Here is a 21653-nt window from a genome sequence, read left to right as displayed (position 1 = left end):
GTCACATCAGGCCCAGAAGGATCACATGCCTGAAGTCTGACAGCTCCTGGACATGTCTAGTTCAGCTGGTGTTAGAAGCTAAAAGAAGGGGAAATGTTTATAGCTTGAGCGTCCAAATGAAAGGAGCAGGGGAAAGAAAATAAATAATACATGCTGTGTCCCAGTACCATGTCTAAAACTGAGGTTTCTCACATGCATTGCTCTGAACACAGATGCTCCAAGATGTCCCACAGAAAATGACTCTGTGATCTAATTACTCTGGAGCTAATCTAGCAAAGCCCCAAAGCGCACTGGCCCACAATGGCTCTCAAGAGCCCAACATTAAGGAGTTAGGCCTGTTCAAAAGAGTGCTATCCATATGCACTGGACCACAGCGAGGTAAAAACAGTATCCGCATGACATCAGAACATGTTTTCTGGGGAAATGCTGACCCAAGCCTTTTTAAAGAACAACTTGATAGAGCTGGTACCCTGGTCTCAAGATGAGAAAGCAAACCAAGCCTGAGTGGTCTATGAAGCAGAAATGCCCAGTATACTTCAAGCCCTTTGGAATGAAGCTATTAGCACTGTGAAAGTGGAGGAAATGAGTATTCCATCCTTGGCTGCTAGCTCTGAATTTTGCTAGGATTGTATAGTTAAGGTCTGGCCTCAAAGGAGTCACATACAACTTCTGAAATTAATTCCTTTGCAATCCAAAGGAATTTGGAGGGATGTGTGTGTGTGTGTGTACATGTGTGTACATGCATGCACACACATGTGTGAATGTGCATTACACTTACATTTTAAATCAAAGAAAATGTTATAACTAGGCTTCCACCCAGCCCCAAGTTAAGGTGTTAGGGACAGAAAGCAACCAATAAGACAGCTCTTCAATAAATTGCATACGAAACTGCTACATGGTCCTAAGAGCAAGGGCTAAATAGATATGTGCATAGTGCCACTCATAGCAGTATGAATCACAACAGTCAAAATGTAGAACTACCAAGTGTCCCTAACTGATGAAAAGAGAAAGTATAGCATGTATCAAGAATGGAGCATCATTCAATCTCTACAAGGAAATTCTGACATATGTCACATGCTATGAAGACAAACATGTTTTTGGTTTTTTTCAAGTCAAAGTCTCACTGTGTAGTCCTGGCTGCCCTGGAACTCTCTATGTAGTCCAGGCTGGCTTTGAACTCACAGAGCTCCACCTGCCTGTCTCCCTAGTACTGGGTTTAAAAGCATGAGCCACTACAGTCGGCTCTAAGACAAATATTGAAGGGCTGGGGAGACTGGCTTGAAGACCTAAGTTCAGATGATGACTGTCCACATAAAAAGTCAGAGGTAACCACACACACCTTTAACCTCAGTCCTCAGTGATGCAGGGAGGGATCAGGAGGACTGTTGGGGCTTGTTGGCTATCAACATATATGAGAGAGAGAGAGAGAGAGAGAGAGAGAGAGAGAGAGAGAGAGAGAGAGAAACTCTAGTTTCAATAAAAGACCTTAACTCCAGAGAATAACACAGAGAGAGAGTGGTAGAAGAAGCACCTTCAATAGTCTTCTCTGGCCTTTGCACATGTGTGTATATGCATACATACAATATATACATACTAGGAAGAGGGATATACTGAGTTCACCTATAACAGATACCTAAATTAGTTATGTTCATGCAAACAGAAAGTAGAGTAGTAGTTGTGGGGGCGCACTAGAGAGTTAATGGACACTCTTTACAAGATGGAAAAGTTTTGGAAACAGATAATGATACGGACTGCACAATGGTCTAAAAATACTACCTGCCACTGAAATGCACACTTAAATGCTATATCCATATTTTATATGTTGTTATAGTGAAAACAAAATGGCTCAGGGTAAGTCATATGGTATGTAAGTCTTACTACAATTAAAAATCAACCCTCAAAGTAGATGAGTTATGACCCTTACTTAGACTGCAGTGAATGGCAGTCACCATCCTGCCCAGGGTTAAAGGGCTGGACAGTCTACATAGGACACTCCAAACACTTGTTCAGGTAAAAATGTTTCTGTAGTGCTTTTGTAGAATTCCACTTCAAAAACACCAACTGAGACACACACGCAGAGACTTACAACCTGATGCAGGCAAATGATGAAGAAGGAAAAGGGGGGAAAAATCCAATTATCTCCAGTCCTATCCAATTTAAAATTCCCTGCTAAACACACCAGCCCTCCTCCAGCCAGCCATGTAACTCAATGCTCCTGCTCTGCCTGCTGTCTCTGCAGCCCATGGTTCCCTAGGAAATCACTGCACAGTTTCCCTCCAACTGGGGCTGCAGAAGGTACAGGTGCTTAGTATGAAGTAGGGACAAAAGAAAAAAAAAAAAAAAAAAAAAAGCCTGAGATGAACTCTTTCTCCTAGTCTCCTCACCTTTCCAGGAAGTAGAGGAGCGGAGTATCAAACACCCAATGCCAGGACTGACAGCACTTTTAAGGGCAGCACTTAAAAGCAGATCCAATCTGGGGGCTCTCTCAAGGACACTCCTGAGCAGCCAGCCCTACACTACTGGTACCTGGAGGGTGACCTTGAAGACTTCAGACACTAATGTCATACCACCAGCTTCCATCACAGACATAGTGAAAGTGGAAATATCAATGTGAGCATCTGAGACATGCTCAGAGTTCGACAGTACAGTCAAGTCACCTCCTGAAGAATACATTGTGCTTGGGACCCACAGCCACACAGCTAGCAACTGCAGTTCTTTGTGACCACTCTATAAACAGGTGTTAGTGTTGCTAGCTGTGTGGCTGTGGGTCCCAAGCACAATGTTTTCTTCAATACTGTCCATGTGGAAATACTTAGATTAATAGAAATAGGTTAATAATTAAGAGCTAGCCAATAAGAAGCCTGAGCCAATGGCCAAACAGTTTATAATTAATATAAGACTGTGTATTTATTTGGGGCTAAATGGCTATGGGACCAGATGGGAGAGAACATCCATCTATACAGAATATACATAAAATAAAACAAATCTTAAAAAAAAAAAAACAAAAAAGGAAAAAGGCAAGATCTCTTTCATCTCCAGCTCAAATACCAGTCCGTCCTCCAATTCTTCAACCAACAATCCTATGCCATTTATCCATGTTGGTGACAGCAAGTCAAATACTCTCTAGGAAATAAAGACATAAGACAACTTGAAGCACATGGGTGGCGAGATCCAGCAAGCAGCCAATTTCTGTCTTTCAAGAGAAGCCCAGCACAAAATAATCTAAGGAGTCCTTGACATCTAGATGGCAATTAGTCAGTGCCACTAAGTACCAATGGCATTTCTGGAGAAAGGTATATAGTACACAGTCTATAAGAGAGCAGAAAACCTACTCTTCTATCTTTCACTCAATAGATCCAGCTCCCCTCAAGTGTCCCATTGCCTGAACAAGGCATAAGATGCATGAACACATCCCGCCTGCCTGCCCTCCAGCCCACCAAGTCAAGCTCCAGAGCTGGACACCTCATCCCTGCCTGAAGACATATTGCCCTTGAGGACTGAGGCAGGCTGCAGGGCACAGAAGCAGAGCTTGGGGATCTTTGTGAGAGAAATCAGATGTTACAATCAAATTCACAAGAGAAACACAAACTCAACATGGGAATCCACAGTCACCCAGTAAAGGGCAGCTCTCACCTCTCATTGTTATCAGCTGGGGCAAAGGAATTTGCTTCCTTCCCTACAATTCCATGTGTGAGCAAGATACCAGAGTTCTTCATGAGCAATAATTGTGTTATCATGGTCAGCTAACAGGAGAACCACCCAAGACAAGAAATAAGAGGGAGGCTCCTGGTGTCTGTCACCTTCCTGCCCTCTGATCTTCCCTGATAATCTGACACCTGGCCCTGGGAACTGGTGGAAGGAAGATGTTAAGACACCACTCTGTGACACTGGGTTTGCCACAAGTCAGTGAGATGGGAAAAGAAGACACAACATGCTGAACATCATTCCCAGAACAGAAGCCCCTGCTTGACCCTGAACCCAGTCCTGTGTTTCTCCGATCACAGTATTAAGAGACACACAAACACCCATCAGCTCATAACCATTTCACCTTGTCCAGAGAAGGCTCCAGATAGGTCTCGCCATATCAAATGCTTCACTAATTCCTTCTAGCCTATTAAATAACCTCCTTGACAATTATTTTTCTAAGGATTTCATGACCCTCTTTGAACCAACAGAATTCTAAAGTGTGTGGAAATGGATCATAAAGCCACAGCCCTAGGGATAAATCTCAACCTTACGGTATCCCATTCCTTGGAGGTCTGGAGCTCCTTAAAGCTCAGACCCTTAACTGCCAGGTATGGGGGATATAAGAAGTGAGCGGCAATCTGTCCACCAGTTATCATTTGCCAGAGATTAACCCTAGGGCTGAGGCACACACATCCCTGGGACAACTTCTTGGCTGCCCTCTCACTTCTGTGCTTCTTCAACAAGCTTCTGGAAACAGATCTTTGACAAACTTCGTGCTTTTAAAAGGAATAGAAGCAATGAGAAAAGAAAAGTCACTCTGATGAGGCCCTTTATCCTCTAGCTGCATGTGACAGGCCCTTCTGAAACTTCAAAGGGACATTCAAACAGTCTATGGGCTTTGCCTAGGAACTCCAATAAACCATACTGGCAGGGACAGGATTCAAACTTGAGGAACAGAGTGCAAAAACCAGAAGTCCAAGGGGAGATGGCAAGGACACCAGTGAAATGTTCTGCTATGTGGATGGCAGTTCGGCCTCTCTGTATGTCAGTTTCCCCCAGCTAGACAAAGGAGGGGACACCTAATAAACTCACACTTCTTTTATAAGTATAGTTTTAACAGTCCCATAAATGGGGTATCCTCAACCTCTGGCCCACAAGTTACTACGGGCAGGTTTTATTTTCCAGCTCTCTTCATTCACTATTCTTTCACAGATGTGTCTTTACTGATTCTATTATTGTATTGGTTCACCCTAAACAGGGACAAGACCTACACAAAGCACACTTGTGGTTTCCAGGCTCTAATTATGTTTTTAAAAGCAATAGACAATAATTCAAATCCTTGGCATTCAATCTTTGCTGAGCATTTTAACCACTACAAGCCAGTTTTCTCTCTGGCAAAGCAGGAATAACTGATAGCCCACATGCTGTTAACAGTGATTGAACGCGATAAGGTGAAAGTCCTGCCACAACACACACCATGCATGCCAGCCCTCATCCTTTCCCTGCACTATGCCTTCTTCCTTATCTAAGAGGCTGGCTTCTACTCTCCCTAGCCCAGTCAGGACAAGTCTACCACTAGGAACAAACTCCCAGCAGTGCCCCTCCCCCTACACACACTTACAAATCAGTCACTTCCAAGAGCAAGAACACAGGGGGTTCCAAAGGGCACCACTCAGAGGAATCAGTCACCAGAGCTCCTCCACTAGGACTCAGAGCTCTCAGGGAGGGAACTGAGCCACAGCAACCACTACTAAGATTTTCCCATGGTGCAATGCAACTTCCTCAACTTTTCCGGGCCCACAATTTCCAAAGAAACTGGGGGAAGGCTTGTGCACAGTTCACAGCATATCTGGGCAAGTTAAGAGACTGAGATCCAGCGGAAGAGAAGAAAACGGGTCCGGCCACAAACTGAAATGGCACGAGTGGTCCTGTATCAGGGTGACAGGGATTAAAACTTAGGCTTTCTGCCCCTGGCCTATATTTCCTATTGCTGAATGCAACTTCTGCTCCCGAGAGCTGACTAGCCTCCGGTGAGGAGCTTAGAAATGGGGCTGATTGACATCCTTCCGTGGTGTCCTCCCACCTCCTCCCAGCCACCGGACCTGGTAGCCTCCCGGCGACTCTGCAGCAGTGGCAACCAAGAGAGCGAAGACAAGGCTTTCAGTGAGGGGTTATTGTTCCCAGAGACGCGCAAGACAGAGTGTGAATTCAGGTCCAGGCGTGGGCCCCTTCCCCGATACGCGAAGAGAGAAGGTGTCACCGCGCCATACAGGTAGAGCAGTGGCCCAGACCAGAGCCTCCACCACCCCCACCTTGGTGAGCTGCAGAGAGAAGGGGTGGCCAGTGGGCAGGAGGGGCCCCACAGGACTGCCACTCACCCGCGCCCTCTGCGGACTGCGGCGGCCCGACGACGCCGTTCAGGTAGAGAATGGGCAGCAGGTGAGGCTGCGTCTTCTCCAGCGCGGCACGCAGGTCCTGGAAGTGGTCCTGCTCCTTGGCCAAGAGCAGCTGGAGCAACAACTCCGCCTTGGCTCCTCCAGCCTCCTCGTCCAGCTGCCGCCGCTCGCACGGGCTCAGCGCTCCCGCGGCCTCCAGCAGCCCTAGCACGGCCTCCACCTCGGTCATGGCCTGGGCCAGGCTCTGCTGACACTGGGCGAGCAGCTCCCGGCGCTGCGGCTCCATAGTGGCGGCCCGCGCCGCGCCGCCCCGCCCCGCCCCGCCGGACGGCGCCGGGGCTCCCTGAGGCTGGCGGGCTGCACGCCGAACTGGGCGGCAGCCTAGCGCACCCGGAGCCGCGAGGCGGCGGGGCCCATGGGTTGGGGCCTGCGAGCCTTGGGCCCGGAGGATCGGGCAGCTCTCAGCAGCCGCTTCCCGGGCTCCGGGGCGCAGCCATGTTGGCTGCGGCGGCGGCGGCGGCGGGACTGGAAGAGGAGGAGGAGACGGAGGAGGAGAAGAAGGAGGCGGAGGTGGAGACGGCGGCCGGGGCGCGCCCCGAGGCCTTGCAGCAGCCAAGCATGCCCCCCTCCCGCTCCGCCTCCGCTCCCACCGCCTCGCCGCACACTGCGATCGATCGCCGCGGGGGGTGGGGTGGGGTGGGGGTGGGGGAAGTAGAAATCGTCAGGCGCCCGAGGGCTCCTGCCCGGCTCACCGGGGCTCCCACGCCGCGGCCGGGCCAGCCGTACCCCGCCCCTCTGGCCTCTCTCCTCCCCGGCCCGCCTTCAGCCTGGAGGAGGTGGCAGGCAACTAAAACACTGGGAGGAGAGGTAGGGTCCCGCCCCTTCCCTGGGGGCCCTTAGCCCCTGAGCTATTGGGAAAATCATCTCCCACCCGGTTTACATACTGCCTCTAATCCAGGGTCTCCTGAAAATTACAAAATAAACTGAGCACACAATGGGAACACACACACACACACACACACATTCAACTTAACTTAGACTTCTGTCTCCCATTTAAGACCTCTCCAGAATGGGTCCCCATTCCAAGATTTTCTTAGAAAATTCCCCAATAAAATCCCCCAACACAGTTAATAGCATTCCTCTCACCTGTATCTGAGCTCCAGAATCAAAGGCAATAGGATGTTTGCAGAAGTGGAGTGTGCATAAAGAGCTTTTGCTGTGGGCTTTTTGGAGATTTCTGGCAAATACTCACCCCATCGGTGTTACTCCAATATTAAAGCAAATCTCAGTTACTTTACTTGCCCTAATGACTTCAGCCCACCAACACACCTTTTCTAACAGCCCTCTGTATACAGCTACTTACCCTTGACTGCATCCAAAGCAATTGCACCTACCACACTCCTGGTGTGGGTCTGCATGCCAGAGGAGACTGCAAACTTCTGCATTGCAACCACTGACTCACTTGCTGACAATGGCCAAGAACTTGTCCTATGGCACTGTCATCCAAAGTAAATGTGTTAAAAATTTCCTGATTCTTTGACCAAAGACAAGTTTATTTCTGGGAAACAAACTGTATAGTGGCTAGAACATGAGTACCAGGCTTTGCCCATAAGTTGCCCAGTGCCTCAGGATGATGTTCAAGGTGGAAGAGAACATTTGCTCATCTGGTTCTTCCTTAGGAGAAAGGGGGTGAGAAGAACATCAGACCAGGAGTCTCAGCTGTGCAGCACTGAAATAATCTCAGCATTATTGTGAGCATGTGATTTCTGGACCGGACTTGATAGCTTTGTCAATTTTTTTCAAATAGCAATTTTTAATTAAATATTTATCTATTATGTATAGTGTTCTGGCATGTACATAGGTGTGAGCCACTACATGGTTGCTGGGAATTGAACTCAGGACCTCTGGAAGAGCAGCCAGTGCTCTTAACTGGCTGAGCCATCTCTCCAGCCCCTGCTTTGTCAATTTCTTAAGACTTCTATAACCTAATATGGACTCCAGTATGGTGGGACAAAACTATGTGAAGATGCCTCCCTGTTCAGGTAGCCTGGACTTTGGTGACTGAACAAGGTGTCCTAATTTTATTCTGTTCTTGTTCTGGCAAATGCCATGACCAAAAGCACTTTAGGGGAAGAAAGTTTAGTTTCCTCTTCCACTTCCAGGTCACAGTCCCTTTGGTGAGAGAAGTCAAGGTAGGAAGTCTCATTCAGAGCCAAGAAAGTACAAGAGGAACCATGAATGTTGCTCGATGACTGGCTTATCTGTTTTATACTCAGCTAGCTTCTTCATACAGCCCATGATCACCTGCCTAAGGAATGGTATCACCCACAGTAGGCTGGGCTCTCCTACCCAATTATCAATCAAGTCATGCCTTTGTCATAGGTAGGCTCACAGACCAAGGTCTTAAAAAGACAATCACTCCACTGAGACTCTGTTTTCAGGTGAGTCCAGGCTGTGTCAAGTTGACAGTTAATGCTAACTAGGACACAAGGTTTTAGGGGAATGGAGGGTGAGTACTAACATGGTGTCACAGTTTTGCACAGACTCCCTGGACCTTTGCTCTCTCTCCTGCCCCTAAGAAACCTTCTCTCTGGCTGGCCACTACTTAATCTGAGAGCAGCCACAAATCCTACCTCATCTGGACTAATAGACATCTAGGTGAAGAGGGGTAGGTGGAAGTGGGAAGAGGGAGGAAAAGTGAAAAGGACACTATTGTTGTTGTTGTTGTTGTTGTTAGAACAAACTGTAAATTCCACATCCAAGGGTGCTTGAGACGGGAGAGACAGTCTCCCAAGACTTCCCAGAGGACAGTGAGGAGAATCAGTGTTTGTTCCAGGGAGCCTTCCTAAGAATCAGGGAGGAAGCAGAGTTGGCTAGAGAAGTGGTCTGGGCAGTGCTGCACACTATATTCATCAAGTCCTTTTATTAAATGCTCTTGAGGTCTATGCGAAATATAAATCTAGATGAGAGAGTTTAACCAATCACCCCAGCTAAGAACTCATTTAACTAATCACCTTGGCACAGAACTCATTTCTGATGCTTTCCCCTCCCTAGAAAGGGGGTCTTTATGGGTGTAATCAACTGAAAATGAGGTTGTATTGGCTTACAGTAGATGCTTCTAAGAAGAGGGAGAATTAGTGAGCTGGCTCAGTGGCTTAGTGCTGCCAAGCCAAATGACCTGAGTGGGATTCTTGGAACCCACATGGTAGAAAAAGAACCAACACCTTTAAGTTGTCCTTTAGCCTTCACATAGACTGTGGCATGCATGCGCATCCTCGCGTGCACTCATACACACACACACACACACACACACACACACACACACACACACTTGGTTTTTCAAGACAAGGTTTCTCTGTGTAGCCCTGGCAGTCCTGGAACTCGCACTGTAGAACAGGCTGACCTCAAACTCAGAGATTCACCTGCCTCTGCCTCCTGAGTACCAGAGTTAAAGGCATGTGCCACAACTTCCTGGCCAAAAATAAAATTTTTAAAAAGGAAAATACAGACTCAGATACCCATGGGGCAGATAGCATATGAGGGAGAAACAGAGGCTGGAGTAATGTATGTACAACCCAGAGGAAAAGACTATGAGAACTACCAGGAGCCAAGAACAAGGCCTGCAACAGCTTTCCTAGTGTTTTCCAGAAGACCTTGGGAAGCCCTTCATTTTGTACTTTTCCCCTTAAGAACTGTGAACCACTAAGCCTTCATTGTTTTAAACCCCAGTTTGTGTCCAGTTGTTATAGGAAATACAGACACACCAATCACAATGAGAAGTAAGAAGGAAAAGATGGCGTCAGCATTTTGAAAACCACCGGTCACCTCAGTCTCAGTCTTCAACTCAATTCTTTTTTTTTTTTTTTTTTTTTGGTTAGTTTTATTTATTCATTCATTTATTTTATATAACCACTTCCCTTTCCCTGCAATTCTTAAAAAGCAGGGAGGGTCTCTCTTCCTTGAGCAGAGCCCCTCCATGCTCTGATCCCCACTCACACACACATAGCAGCACACACATTCTCTCCACTTCTGCTCTGCCAGCCCTCCTCCCTTTGTCCACTCAGGATTGGGTTCCACATTCTCAGAAGTCCTCCTTTGTCCTTTCTTGTTTTCTCTCAGGAATCATTACCTGATCTCACTTCCTGTGCGACAGTACTTCATGGCTGGCACTTTGCAACCTGGCTCTGACAATAACTCGCCACAGAAAATGAGTATCTGGGATGACAAGGTGACTCGGCCATTAAGAGTGTTAGCTGCTCTTGCAGAGAACTGAGTTCGGTTCTCAGCACCCACATCAGCCCACAGATGCCTGTGACTCCAGCTTAGGGGATTCAACACCCTCTTCTGAGCTTCATGGGCACCCATACTCTAATAAAACAAAATTTAAAATGGATGCAATAAACCTGACTCCAACTAACTGAAGCCGCCTCACAGGCCCTTCCTTCCTTTAGCAGCTCCCGCTCCTCCTACACTCCTGCCTTTCCTCTCACCATCGCACTGGTGCTCCGGCTCCAGAGCTGGCACCAGTCCTATGTCTATCTCCCCATACGCCTTCCCTCCTACAGAGGAAGCATTTGGAAACTTGACAGGACAATTGCTACCCATGTCCTTAAACTGCTGACTTACCTTTCCTGAGCCCCTGTCCTCCACCTTGTGGTTATGCACCACTCTTTAGTAGAGTCCTCCGGAAAACTAAGTGATAGGATAGCTACAAAATCCTTCACTAGGACTAATCTGGCAGTCATGGGAACCCCCACCGCAGCTCTCATACAGGCAACTTCTACTGGTCAGAGTGCTTGACCGAAAGACTTGTCTGCAATGAACCAGCTGGGTAATGCTTTGTGCCTCTGTTCTCTTATGTGCAAACTAGAGGTGACCATGACAATGGTATAAGACAGGTGCTCTTCTGGCCTCCCTCTGAGAGAAAGACTGCCTAGTGTCAAGTGGCATGTAGTAACAGGTTTTGCACAGATGACTCAGAACTGAAGGAAAGACTTCCCTTTATTTAGCATGTACTCTGCTAGTAAGTGTCAGCGTGGAGACCTTCCACCTTGTTCCCTGCTTTATCTTCCTACCAGTGTCCCATTTGCTGTGTAACAAAACTCATATCCAAGTCACAGGAACTGAGGAAATGTTTGTCTTTGCTGTGTGCCACTGGATTATGTGCCACTGGATTTTTTCTTTTAATTACTCAATGGGCATATGAATGAATGAATGAATGAATGAATGAATGAATGAATGAATGAGAGAGAGAACTAAAGTGTTTAACATTGAAGGGCCACTTTTGGGGGATGAGCCTAGTGATGAAGTATGTACTTTGTCTATAAGAGGCCCTAGTTTGATCCCTAGAACTGTAAAGAAACAGCAATGACAATAAAAATAATTTATAATTAAAAACCCTACAAGGAATTCAGGGAAGGAAGCCACCACAATAGGGAGCATCAGAAGCAACCCAAGGGAGGTTTACAAACTCTCTGATGCCCAATCAAGTGGTGGCAGCTTGAAAGCTTGCCACAGCACCAAGAATTCTTCAGAGCAGCCACTTGTGGGCAAGAGGCACCAGCAGTATGCCTCTTCTCTGCCTAGCCACACAGAGACAGTTGGGCTAGGGGAATCTACTAAGAGTGCCCCTGTTCAGAAATACAGGCCTGCCTACTCTAAGGTCAGGCATGTAGACAAAACGTGTTGGGAGAAGCTCCTCAGGCTCTCTGTAGGCACAGGCCTGCCTGGGAGTGTTAACACTTTGACTCAGAGGTTCTGTGTGTTTTAACTTGGATGGTACTCTACTCGAGCTAGTCCTTACCAGCCTGTTACACAGACTTTAGACTCCTTAGCTACTTACTCTCACTTCAAATAAAAACAATTCATTTTATTATTATCTTGTGTGTATGAGTTCTGCCTGCATGTATGTCTATGCATGTGCATATGTGTTGCCCTAGAGGCCAGAAGAGGATGTGAGGGTCTTCCTCTGGAAGAGCAGCCAGTGCTCTTAACCACTGAGTCATTCCTCCCCACTTTGCTGAAATTTGACAGCTAGTGTTGTTACCACTGCCAGCTTAGTTCTCTTTGGCCTTGTAATAAACACACACACCAAAGACATCCTTGTCCTAAGATCCTGGAACCTACAAATAGTTAAAGGGTTTTGCTGGCATAGATAAGGTTATGGGGTTAATTTAAACTGAGAGACTGCCCAGACTATATAGGAGAGACCAATCTAATTGCAAAGCTGACCACTTCCTCAAACAGAAGGCTATAGATAGCAATGGAAGGTAGAGAGATTCCTAGCACGGAAAGTGTTGATCGGGACATTACTGGCTATTAGATGGAGAGGTCTGAGTACCAGAGATGGATTCTGAGATGGTGGTCCCCATCTGACAGCCTGCAAGGAGAGAGATCTCAGCCCTAACTTTGCAGCGACATGGATTCTGAATCTGAATAAGCTCCGAAGGCCAGCTGACCACTAACCTTGCTTTCTGCCTTGAGACAGACCCTGAGCAGGGAAACTGGCCAAGCCAATCAGGGCCTGAGGTATCAAGTACTGTGAAATATTGAGTGGATACATACTGAGTAAGGTTGCACATGTGAAACAAAGAAAACTTAACCTCCCCAAGAGACCTCTGGCCAAGGCATGGAAGTTCCTCACAGAGTCTCAGCAATGGTGATTACTGTATGAGACCCTCACAAAATTAATCAGTCCCATTAAGGTTCTGCCATGAAGTAGGGAGGGGCTCAAGAGATCCCACCCCTCCTTGAAACAGAGACACTATTAAGAGACACTAGAAGGAGGGGATCCTGAGGTCACACCCCTTGAGAATATATACACATCTAAAGGTTGCTGTAGGCAAGGAACTCCAAAGACCCATCCTTCCTTGAGGGTTTGTAGGCATTTAACAGTTGATAGGAAAGATTTTTTTTTTTTCTCAACGATATAGTCACCCACAAGTTGGCCCATGCCCCTGTAAACCTGCTGGTTCACCAAGTTATACTTAGATGTAATAGTTTGTTTTAGTCTATGTGAGGTAAGAAATCATTTGTTCTCTCTCTTCAGAAAATATTCCCATAACTGCTGTATCCTCAGTACCTAACACTTGACAGTCCCTCAAAACCAGGCTCTCAGTAGGCTTTGCTTTGGACTCATTATCCATGGCAGAACCCAGCATCCTCAGTGGATCAATGAGGAAGCTTTCGAATGAAGAGCTCTAGACACTGGGTCTTGCTGTAGGCTGGGTGAGGTGAGATGCAGGGGCCTCTGACCTGGATTTTATGTAACAGCTGTTCTCAGAGGACAGCTCACATGAGTAACTGTTCTGGAGGTAAGCAGGCTGTCTGTAAGAGTGTGTGTACAAGAGGACAGGCAAGGGTACTTGGGGACAGGCAAAGGCTGTCTCTGGGCATGAGTGCAAACCTCAGGAGTGTGAGTGTGTACATGTGGATGGCTGTGAGTGGAAAAGCATCCTTCTCAGGGCCCATTCCTCATCCCACCTGGGAATTGCAGTTAACCACTGCAGTGCTCCTCAAAAGAATGACCCTCCCCCACTGTCCACTGGGCCCTGGAAATGGAATTCTATTTATGAAAGTGCCATATTTCCTACAAGTTTTTAGGAATGTTATATCTATGAAATGATTGTGACATGTTTTGGGGAGGGGTGGAATACTTTAAACTTGGCTCTCGGTAGCTTTGTGAACATTGGAGACATTTCTGTACCCCTTTGTTCCTGGCTCAAGAATGGCCCAAAGCCAAGTGCCCTTGGTTAAAAGATGTGTATGAGAAGACCAATTTGAGTAAAGAATCCTGCCCAGAGGACACAAGACAAGGCAGAAAACCCTGGGATCAGAGTTTAGAAGTCTTTGACAACCTGGGATTAAACCAGAGGAAGGATTACCTAATGGTTAATGACTCTGTAAGTAAGTATTGATTGAGTGCCTGCCCTGTGCCAGGTGCTAGGCTAGCCCTGAGGCTATCCAATGCACTTCATAAAAGGTAGAGCTAAGAAGCAGCTTGCAAACCCCAAGCCAGTTATTGCTCCTCCCTAAACTCCCTGTTCCTTCCTCTGGAGCCCTCAATCAGTTTTCATCCCTCCAGGCACACATGCAAACTTCAGGCAACAATCCAGCCCCAGCTCCCCACCCTTAGTTAGCCTTCCTCTTGGTTAAGCACACAGGAGGAGCGTATTCTACAGAATCCTTCCTGAAGTCACATTTGTAGAGGGGGAATCTCTTTGTGACAGTGTTTTCTGGTTATTTCTGCCAAAGGCCTGGTGGTTTAGTATTGAGTGGAAGTGAGGTCTGTTAAGAAGCCTAGGTAGACCAGAGGCTACTGCCTCTAGATTCCTCTGTCTTCACTAGCTCCCAAACTGCCTTGAAATCAAGATGTAGACTTTCTCCTCTTATTGCTTCCATGCTTCAGCAACTGACCTACTCTATACCACACTGGTAGGTTCTATGGTTAAGAGTACTTACTATTCTTCCACAGGACATGGGTTTGGTTCGCAACACCCACATGGCAGTTTACAACTATCCCTAACTCTAGTTCCAGGGGATCTGATACCCTCTTCTGACCTTCATGCACACACATAGTGCATTTACACATGTAGGCAAAACAGTCATGTGCATTAAATAGAATTAATAGATCTTAGCAACAAAATAATATAACTTCTGTCCCATTGTCTACTTCTGTTTCCTTGTTACTTGAGCCAATTCTAGAAATTTCCTCTGTGGCACTCTCATTCTTAGATACAGAAAACTCTCCTACTTACCCTTAGAGAAGTTTGCATTTTCTTTTCTAGTTTTTGTTTTGTTTTGTTTTGCTGTTCTGTTTTTTGAGATAGCGTTTCCCTGTGTAGCCCTGGCTGTACTGGAAGATCAGACTGGCTACAAACCCACAGAGATCTGTCTCCCTTTGCTTCCTGAGTGCTTGGATTAAAGGTGTGTGCCACCACTGCCCAGCAAGTTTACATTTTCGATCACTTTCCTTTCTATTGTCTATTTCATAACTCTGAATTTTCCTTACTGCCCCCCAAACATCCTGGGATCAGGAACTCTGGGCTGCTAGGAGGCTTAAAAGCAGCAAAGTGAGGGAACATGAGCAAGGGATATGGCACCAATTTAAGTTTAAAGGTGTTTTCCCTAGAAGCCCACCTACCCACTATTTACCTTTGTGATATATTCTGCACCCATCACATTCTATAGTTAGTGACTGTCTGCCACTGGATTCTGGGCAGTGGGCATCAATGGACCTGTTCCTTACACCTGATCTGAAATAATCAAGCCATGCCTCACTGAAGTATGTCATCCCCTCCAACACACACACACACACACACACACACACACACACACACACACACACTCTGCCTCTCTCTCTCTCTCTCTCTCTCTGTGGATGGAGAGATAACCTGTGTTAACTGCTCAGAAATACAGACAAGAATTTGAGTGAGATCACTCCATTCTGTAGTGTAGACAAGGACTCATTCCTAAGACCCAGTGACTCCAGGAATATACACAGCTGTGGCCATGAGAAAATCAGAGCACTGCCCTTTTCCTGAGCACCAAGATCATGGCAGACCTTATTCTGTTACTTTTCCCCACAGTCCTCAGTGACCCTTCCCTAAGGACACCACAGGTAGGAGGATAGGATAGCCTGACAGGCCCCACTATGCACATAAGTGATCTGAGTGTTCAGCATTCTGATCCCTTCCCACCCTTCTGGCAGAGTATGACTCCCAAACTGGAGGAGTAGTTGAAAAATCTAGTAGAGTTCTAGAAGAGTCCCTGATTTCAAATGAATGAAACCTAGCATCTGAGGACAAGCTAAAAATCAGGAACTGTCCTGTCCTGTGGGTAGAGACATGCAAGGCAGCTGCAAATAGTCACCTGAGCCTAGTCAGGCTCTTGGAGGCTTCAAAGTGCCACAGAGGAAATTTCTAGAATTGGTGCAGCTTAGAAATTCTGTCTGGAGTAAAGCAGAACCCCCATGGAGCCTGAACATTTCTTTCAACCCCTGTATATGTCCTTCCCTCCAATATGTGATAGCATCACAAGACTTGAATAATACTTACTAGTTTCACAAACTATTTCCCCCACTAGCTTTCCAGACTTTTGCTCAGACCCTCAGGCCAGGTCCTCTGGCACCATGGAGGATCTTATCTGTAAAATTCCAGTGAGCAGGAACCATAAAGGACCAAATGGAAAAACAAACAAACAAACAAACAAAAAATCTGTTGTTGTGTGCTGCCACACAGGATACTCTGTGTCTAGGTAGCCTACTTCCAGCTTCCTCTTCCCTTGACCAGGACAAGGACACCTGAGCTACCCTTGTTTCTCCCACTAGCTTGCCTACGTTTAGACTTTTACCTAAGGCCAGGGGCAGTGAGTGATTCCCTCTGCTGGAGCAATCTGGGAACAAAGGCCTGTGTTCAACTCATTTGATTTAGACAACTCAAATTTATTCTCATACCTCCTTTTGGCTTAATTACTGGGTGGCTCAGTTGTCTAATCTGTGAACTAGATTAATAATTGTGAGTATAGATCTTTTAGGATGAAAAGCCTTGAAATGTTGTGGAGCCACCTGATACTTCCACACTACCTGGGACCCTCTCACCTCAGTTCAGCTGCCATATAACCCACTTCCTCCTACTCTGAGCAGACCTGGAATCTGCTTCCTTCCATTTTTATTCCAGGGATGAGCTTGGCATCCAGGCAGGAAATGGGTTTTCTTATTGCAGGTGAACTTCTGAGGTCTCTAAGAAAGCAGACTTGGTCTGGGATTTCCTCCTTCTTGATTAGTCAGAATAGCAAGCTCATGGGCCTTTGGGGAAACTGCAAGTTTCAGCTTAGCCCTGTGATGAGAAGCAAGAGGGCTCAGAGCAGTCATGCACACAGAAATGAATGACCATGGAAGCTTCCCAGCCAGAAAAGTCAATGGGCTCTGTCCTCCATGTCATTTGTTTCCTGTGGTCTCAGGGATTTTGAGTTGCACCCTGTCTCTCCAAGCCTCCTCTATTAAGGGAGGTAGTTTCTCCCTCCCTGAAATGATTTCTCCCAAATGTTCTTCACTGCCAGACAGGAGCAAAGGAATCTCAAACCTCAGTGTGGAGTCCAGTGCAATCCCAGTCTCCACAGCCTTCTAGCACTGACTCTCAGGCCTCAGAGCCACCTCTGACATAGCTACCATTATTAGCCTGTCTACTGAGCAAATGGGAAACACAGTCACAGAGAAGCCAACTAATGTAGCCAAGGAGAAGGAGGATTAAAATTCAGGCCCATGGTAGAGCATTTGTCTGGCTACTCAAAGTCTTAGCACTGGAAAAAGAAAATCAAATCAAAGTCACACACACATACACACACCACACACCACACACACACACACACACACACACACACACACACACACACCTGTGAAAGTGACAAAATCTCTAAACCCCAATTCCAGCTCTTTCCCTCCTCACTGTACCATTCTGGAATATTTCCAAAGGAATATGCAAATTGACTCTTTGGGGTACTAAATAGTTGAAAGACTCATTTGCATTTCAGAGGAATGAGGATTCCTGCTAATCTATTCTTAGTCCATTTTTGTCTCACAAACATAGGGGATTCCTTAAAGGCTTTATGTGCAGAAGTAAAATGATCCAGGAAAAGACAAGAAAGAAACTCTGATCAGTTCAACTTAGTCATCCATAACTGGTTCAAACTCCTAGAGTCTGACTCCAGGTAATTATTTTAGCCATATTTAAACACAGCACAATTTGAGGAAAAATTTTTGATGACAATTAACCCATGTGTACAACAAAGCCTAAGGCATGTTTACATTGAAACTCTTTGCAAAGTACATATGGCTTCTTCCATAAAGATGGGTTCTGTTGACTCAGAGGCAATGCTCAAGGTTTAGGGTTTAGTGATGTAAACATAATGTCTGTAGAATCAGGATTGGTCTGGTCCTAAGAGAACACGGAAGTCACTTAGGCTGTCGTAAAGCACAAGTGACATCTCTCATATGGATGGGTTTAATGGATTTAGAAGCAATGATCAAGATTTAAGGTAAAGGGGTATGGGATAAATAACACACAATTTCTGGGAAATATGGGTGAAGCCTGTCTCTACAGGTAGCAAAAGATCACAAGGTTGTAAACTACAGCCACTCCCAGCATTCTTGGAGGAAGATAATAAACATCTCCTTTCTTTGAAGAGATAAGTCTTCTTGTTTAACTTTCCCTGGCTTCTGCAGTACTTATCTGTGTGTACAAGGATTTTTATCCTCTACAGAGATACACCTTACTTCAGCAGGAAACAGGCATAGCCCTAGACTATGCACATTGCAGCAGAGAAGCCTATTGACATCCAGATTCTAAGCCCAGAACTAAGACCAGACCCTCTGGGATAATAAGCTTGCATATACACCATGGATAATCATATCAGTAAGACTCCAGTAATCCAGGAGCCCATGAAGTCCCCTCCAGGAAGAGTCAAATAGGTTTGTGACTGTGCTTGCATTTACACTATTAGAGCTTCCCTTATACATAAGGCCCCTTTGTCCCTAAACCCAGCAAGTGTCTTCCTAGCCTTGGCTGTGCTCAGTGGCCAGGGAGGGCTCTGTCTGCTGTAGGAAATCCAGGCTGGGCTGTGAGTGAGACAGAACAAACTCTCAACTTCCCTATAGCTGCTTCTTTTGGGAGCAAAGTCCTGAGGGCACTTAGAGCCACATCAGGCCATGTTTCCACATATTGCTGTCCACCTTGTCACCATTGTGAAGCCAGACTTTTCTTTATTTTTATTGTTGTTTTAGATATTGTCTTATGCAGCTCAGGCTGGCCTCAAACTCCTGATCCTTCTGCCACTACTTCCCTGGTGTTAGGAGCAATAGCATGTCAGTACACCACAATGCCCAGTGACTCCTCTTTATTGGATGTTTCCTTCAGTGTCATCCCTTCCTGCTTTAAAGACATCCCTTAATTGTCAGCTGAATGAATAAATTAAGAGCAAAGAAAGACAGACTTGTTAGCAGCTAACAGTAACCCAAGAGAAGGAATAAGAGCTAAATTGTAGTGGAATTTGCCCCAGATAGCAGGGAATGAAGCAGGAAAGACATTGCCTCACCTCCACTGTCACAACATTGTCAGTGCTCCCTCCTTTAGTGTCTCTGTTTACTCAAAAAATAGCAGAGGTGTGTGTGTGTGTGTGTGTGTGTGTGTGCGCGCGTGCGCACATACATGCTAGACAAACATTTCAGCACTTTTAAAACCATTCCACCCTTTCTGCTTGCCTTTTTTTCATTGTCCCCTTTGTGGCTCTTTTGAAACAGTGTCTCATGTAGGAAACTCAAGTCAGCCTCAATCCTGATCTCTTGCCTTAACCTCCCAAATGCAAAGATTATAGGTTTCCCATAGCAGAAATCTCAATGGGAATGAGAAGGTATACTCCATACAATTCACTCCAATTTAGCCCAGCCCCTGTGTGTCAAAGCATTTATGGTGCAAATATACGAATGAATGACTCAACAGTTGAATTGGCTTTGCTCCCCAGGGATTATTCAATGAAGAAACAGATTATCATCTTGCCAAAAAATCAGGACATTGAATTTGGCAGGGGGTGCTGGTATATGACTTTAATGCCAGAACTTGGGAAGCAGAGACAGGCAGATCTCTGAGTTTTAGCCCAGCTTGATTGACAGAGCAAGTTCCAGGACAGCCAGAGAAACCCTATTTAACAAACAAATAAAAACAGCCTGACTTTGAACTGTCAAATTCCAAAGCTGCTACTTCTGTGGTTTTCCTCTGAACATGAAGAGATTTGTTTCCACCCACCAGATGCTCAGTCGTCAGCATGAGCAGCTTCTTCCATGTTTGAAAACACCTTCTGTTTAGAGTCACCTCCATAGCCTGATTGCACTCCCCACTAGGTAAACAAATAAGAAGAATGAGGCCTGTTTGAGCATAAACCCAGTGAACCCACACATACTAGCCTGACAGAGATGCTCTGGGGCCAGGTGCAGGGCAGGGGCTTGGCCAACTCTTTCCTTGTACCCCTTGTGCTCATCTATGGAGCACTTCTTCCAGGACAGCTTGCAAACAGCCTCCCATAGCCCCTGCTCTGGAGAGTTTCTCCTGGATGCCTGCAGGCCAGTGCTGGGCTGAGTCACTTCCTTGCCTTAATTCTGTCCTAATACCTTTCCTTTCTTCTCAGATTAACTTGGCACCATCTGGGTGTGGAATGTCTGGGGCAGCACAGGTGGGTCAGCAGAGCTGTGTGCTCAGGTCTTACACTCAGGGCTGGATGCAGAGGAAAAGGGAAAGCCAGGTTTGCTCTGGTGGCCCTGGAGCTCCTGTCTTAATCCCCTTAGCGTGTTGGCGCCCTGTGATGTGAACATCTCCAGGCTTTAAAGCAAGAGTGGGGTGGGGGTTGTGGAATAGGGCCTGGTGGAGGATGGAGTAGATGTGGAAACAAAGTGGGTGAGGAAACAAAGTGCTGTGGTTCCAGAAGCTGCAGGCTTCCCTACATCTCCCCAGGATGCTCCCTTCTCCCTGAAGGAAAGGGATTGATCACAGAAGGCTAAGTTCAAAGTCATGTCATGTGTGACCGTGCTAGGATTTGAACTTAGTTGCCAATATATGCAGACTAGCTAAGGGTGTCTGAGAAGCTTGAGTTTGGTTTCTCCAATTTTTGCGATGGCTGTGGTCATGGAGTGATACTCTTTCCTTACCCATGTCATAGAGCTGATTCCTATCATGTGAGGTTGGTTTGAGGAAACAACAGAGTCAACATGAGAAAGGGGCAACAATCACAATGGTGAGATCAGTTAATAGTTGCACACTGTGGGAAAATAAATCCAAAAGCAAGACAAACCACACAGAATAAGCCCTCACCCCTTCCAAAGGGACCACTGCTGCCACCATGTTTTCTCCTTCCTTCCTGAGCTCCTCAAGCTTCTTCTAGCAGTGTTTCATCATGTGGTTGTGGTACTTGTGGAAATCATAAGTCTCCTGCCTATCAAAGCTGGTGTCTTTCACCCTGCCCCTTCCCCTCCCTCCTCATGGCAGAGAACAGACCACAGGGCTCTCTGTGTGTTCACCCATCCCCCCTCTCCCAGTCCCTCCACCTGGTAATGATTTCCTATAGAGTCTCCCAGGTGTCTCCATGGGGACATTTCCTGCTCCAATCTCCATGGCAACTCTCCAAGTTGCCATGGCAACACTCAAATGATTATTTGGAGACCCCTAAATAAATCACCCATCGTGGTCTATGTTAGAAGAATTTGGCTCTGGTTCTTGTGTTGGGGGCCAGGATTGGGGCCCAGGCTTCCAGGCTGAAATGGGAGGGGAGGAGGGGACACAGCCTGTTATCATGGATCTAGCTCTATGAAGGACCCTCTCTGGTAAAATTGTAATGGGACCTTTGTGAACTAGTTCAAGGACAAGAAGCCTTTCTCTGGCTTGTGTAATCCTTGAATAGGGGGATTCTGCAACAAAGTGGTCACCTGAGTGTTAATCCAGGTCAGGATGAGGGACGATGTCATAGGGACTTCAAATGACTAGGCAGATATTCCTTGCAAGTCTGCTGGGCTCCAGGACCCTTACACTT

At 46.4% G+C, this 21653-nt stretch overlaps 1 protein-coding gene across 2 annotated transcripts in view; it reads right to left on the bottom strand.

Moving 5' to 3' along the window:
• Positions 1–6369, bottom strand: part of LOC127214357 (disks large homolog 5) — a 104510-nt gene extending 98141 nt beyond the window's left edge. For both annotated transcript variants that reach the window (XM_051174761.1, XM_051174762.1), the window contains exon 1: positions 6066–6369. In XM_051174761.1, coding sequence (XP_051030718.1) covers positions 6066–6369 — 304 coding nt within the window. The remainder of the gene's footprint in view (positions 1–6065) is intronic.
• Positions 6370–21653: the final 15284 nt, after the last annotated feature.

This window comes from Phodopus roborovskii, unplaced genomic scaffold, assembly GCF_943737965.1.
Source record: "Phodopus roborovskii unplaced genomic scaffold, PHOROB, whole genome shotgun sequence".
NCBI lineage: Eukaryota > Metazoa > Chordata > Mammalia > Rodentia > Cricetidae > Phodopus > Phodopus roborovskii.
The sequence above is the reverse complement of the archived record's forward strand: the minus strand, read 5'-3'. Positions and strand labels throughout refer to the sequence as shown.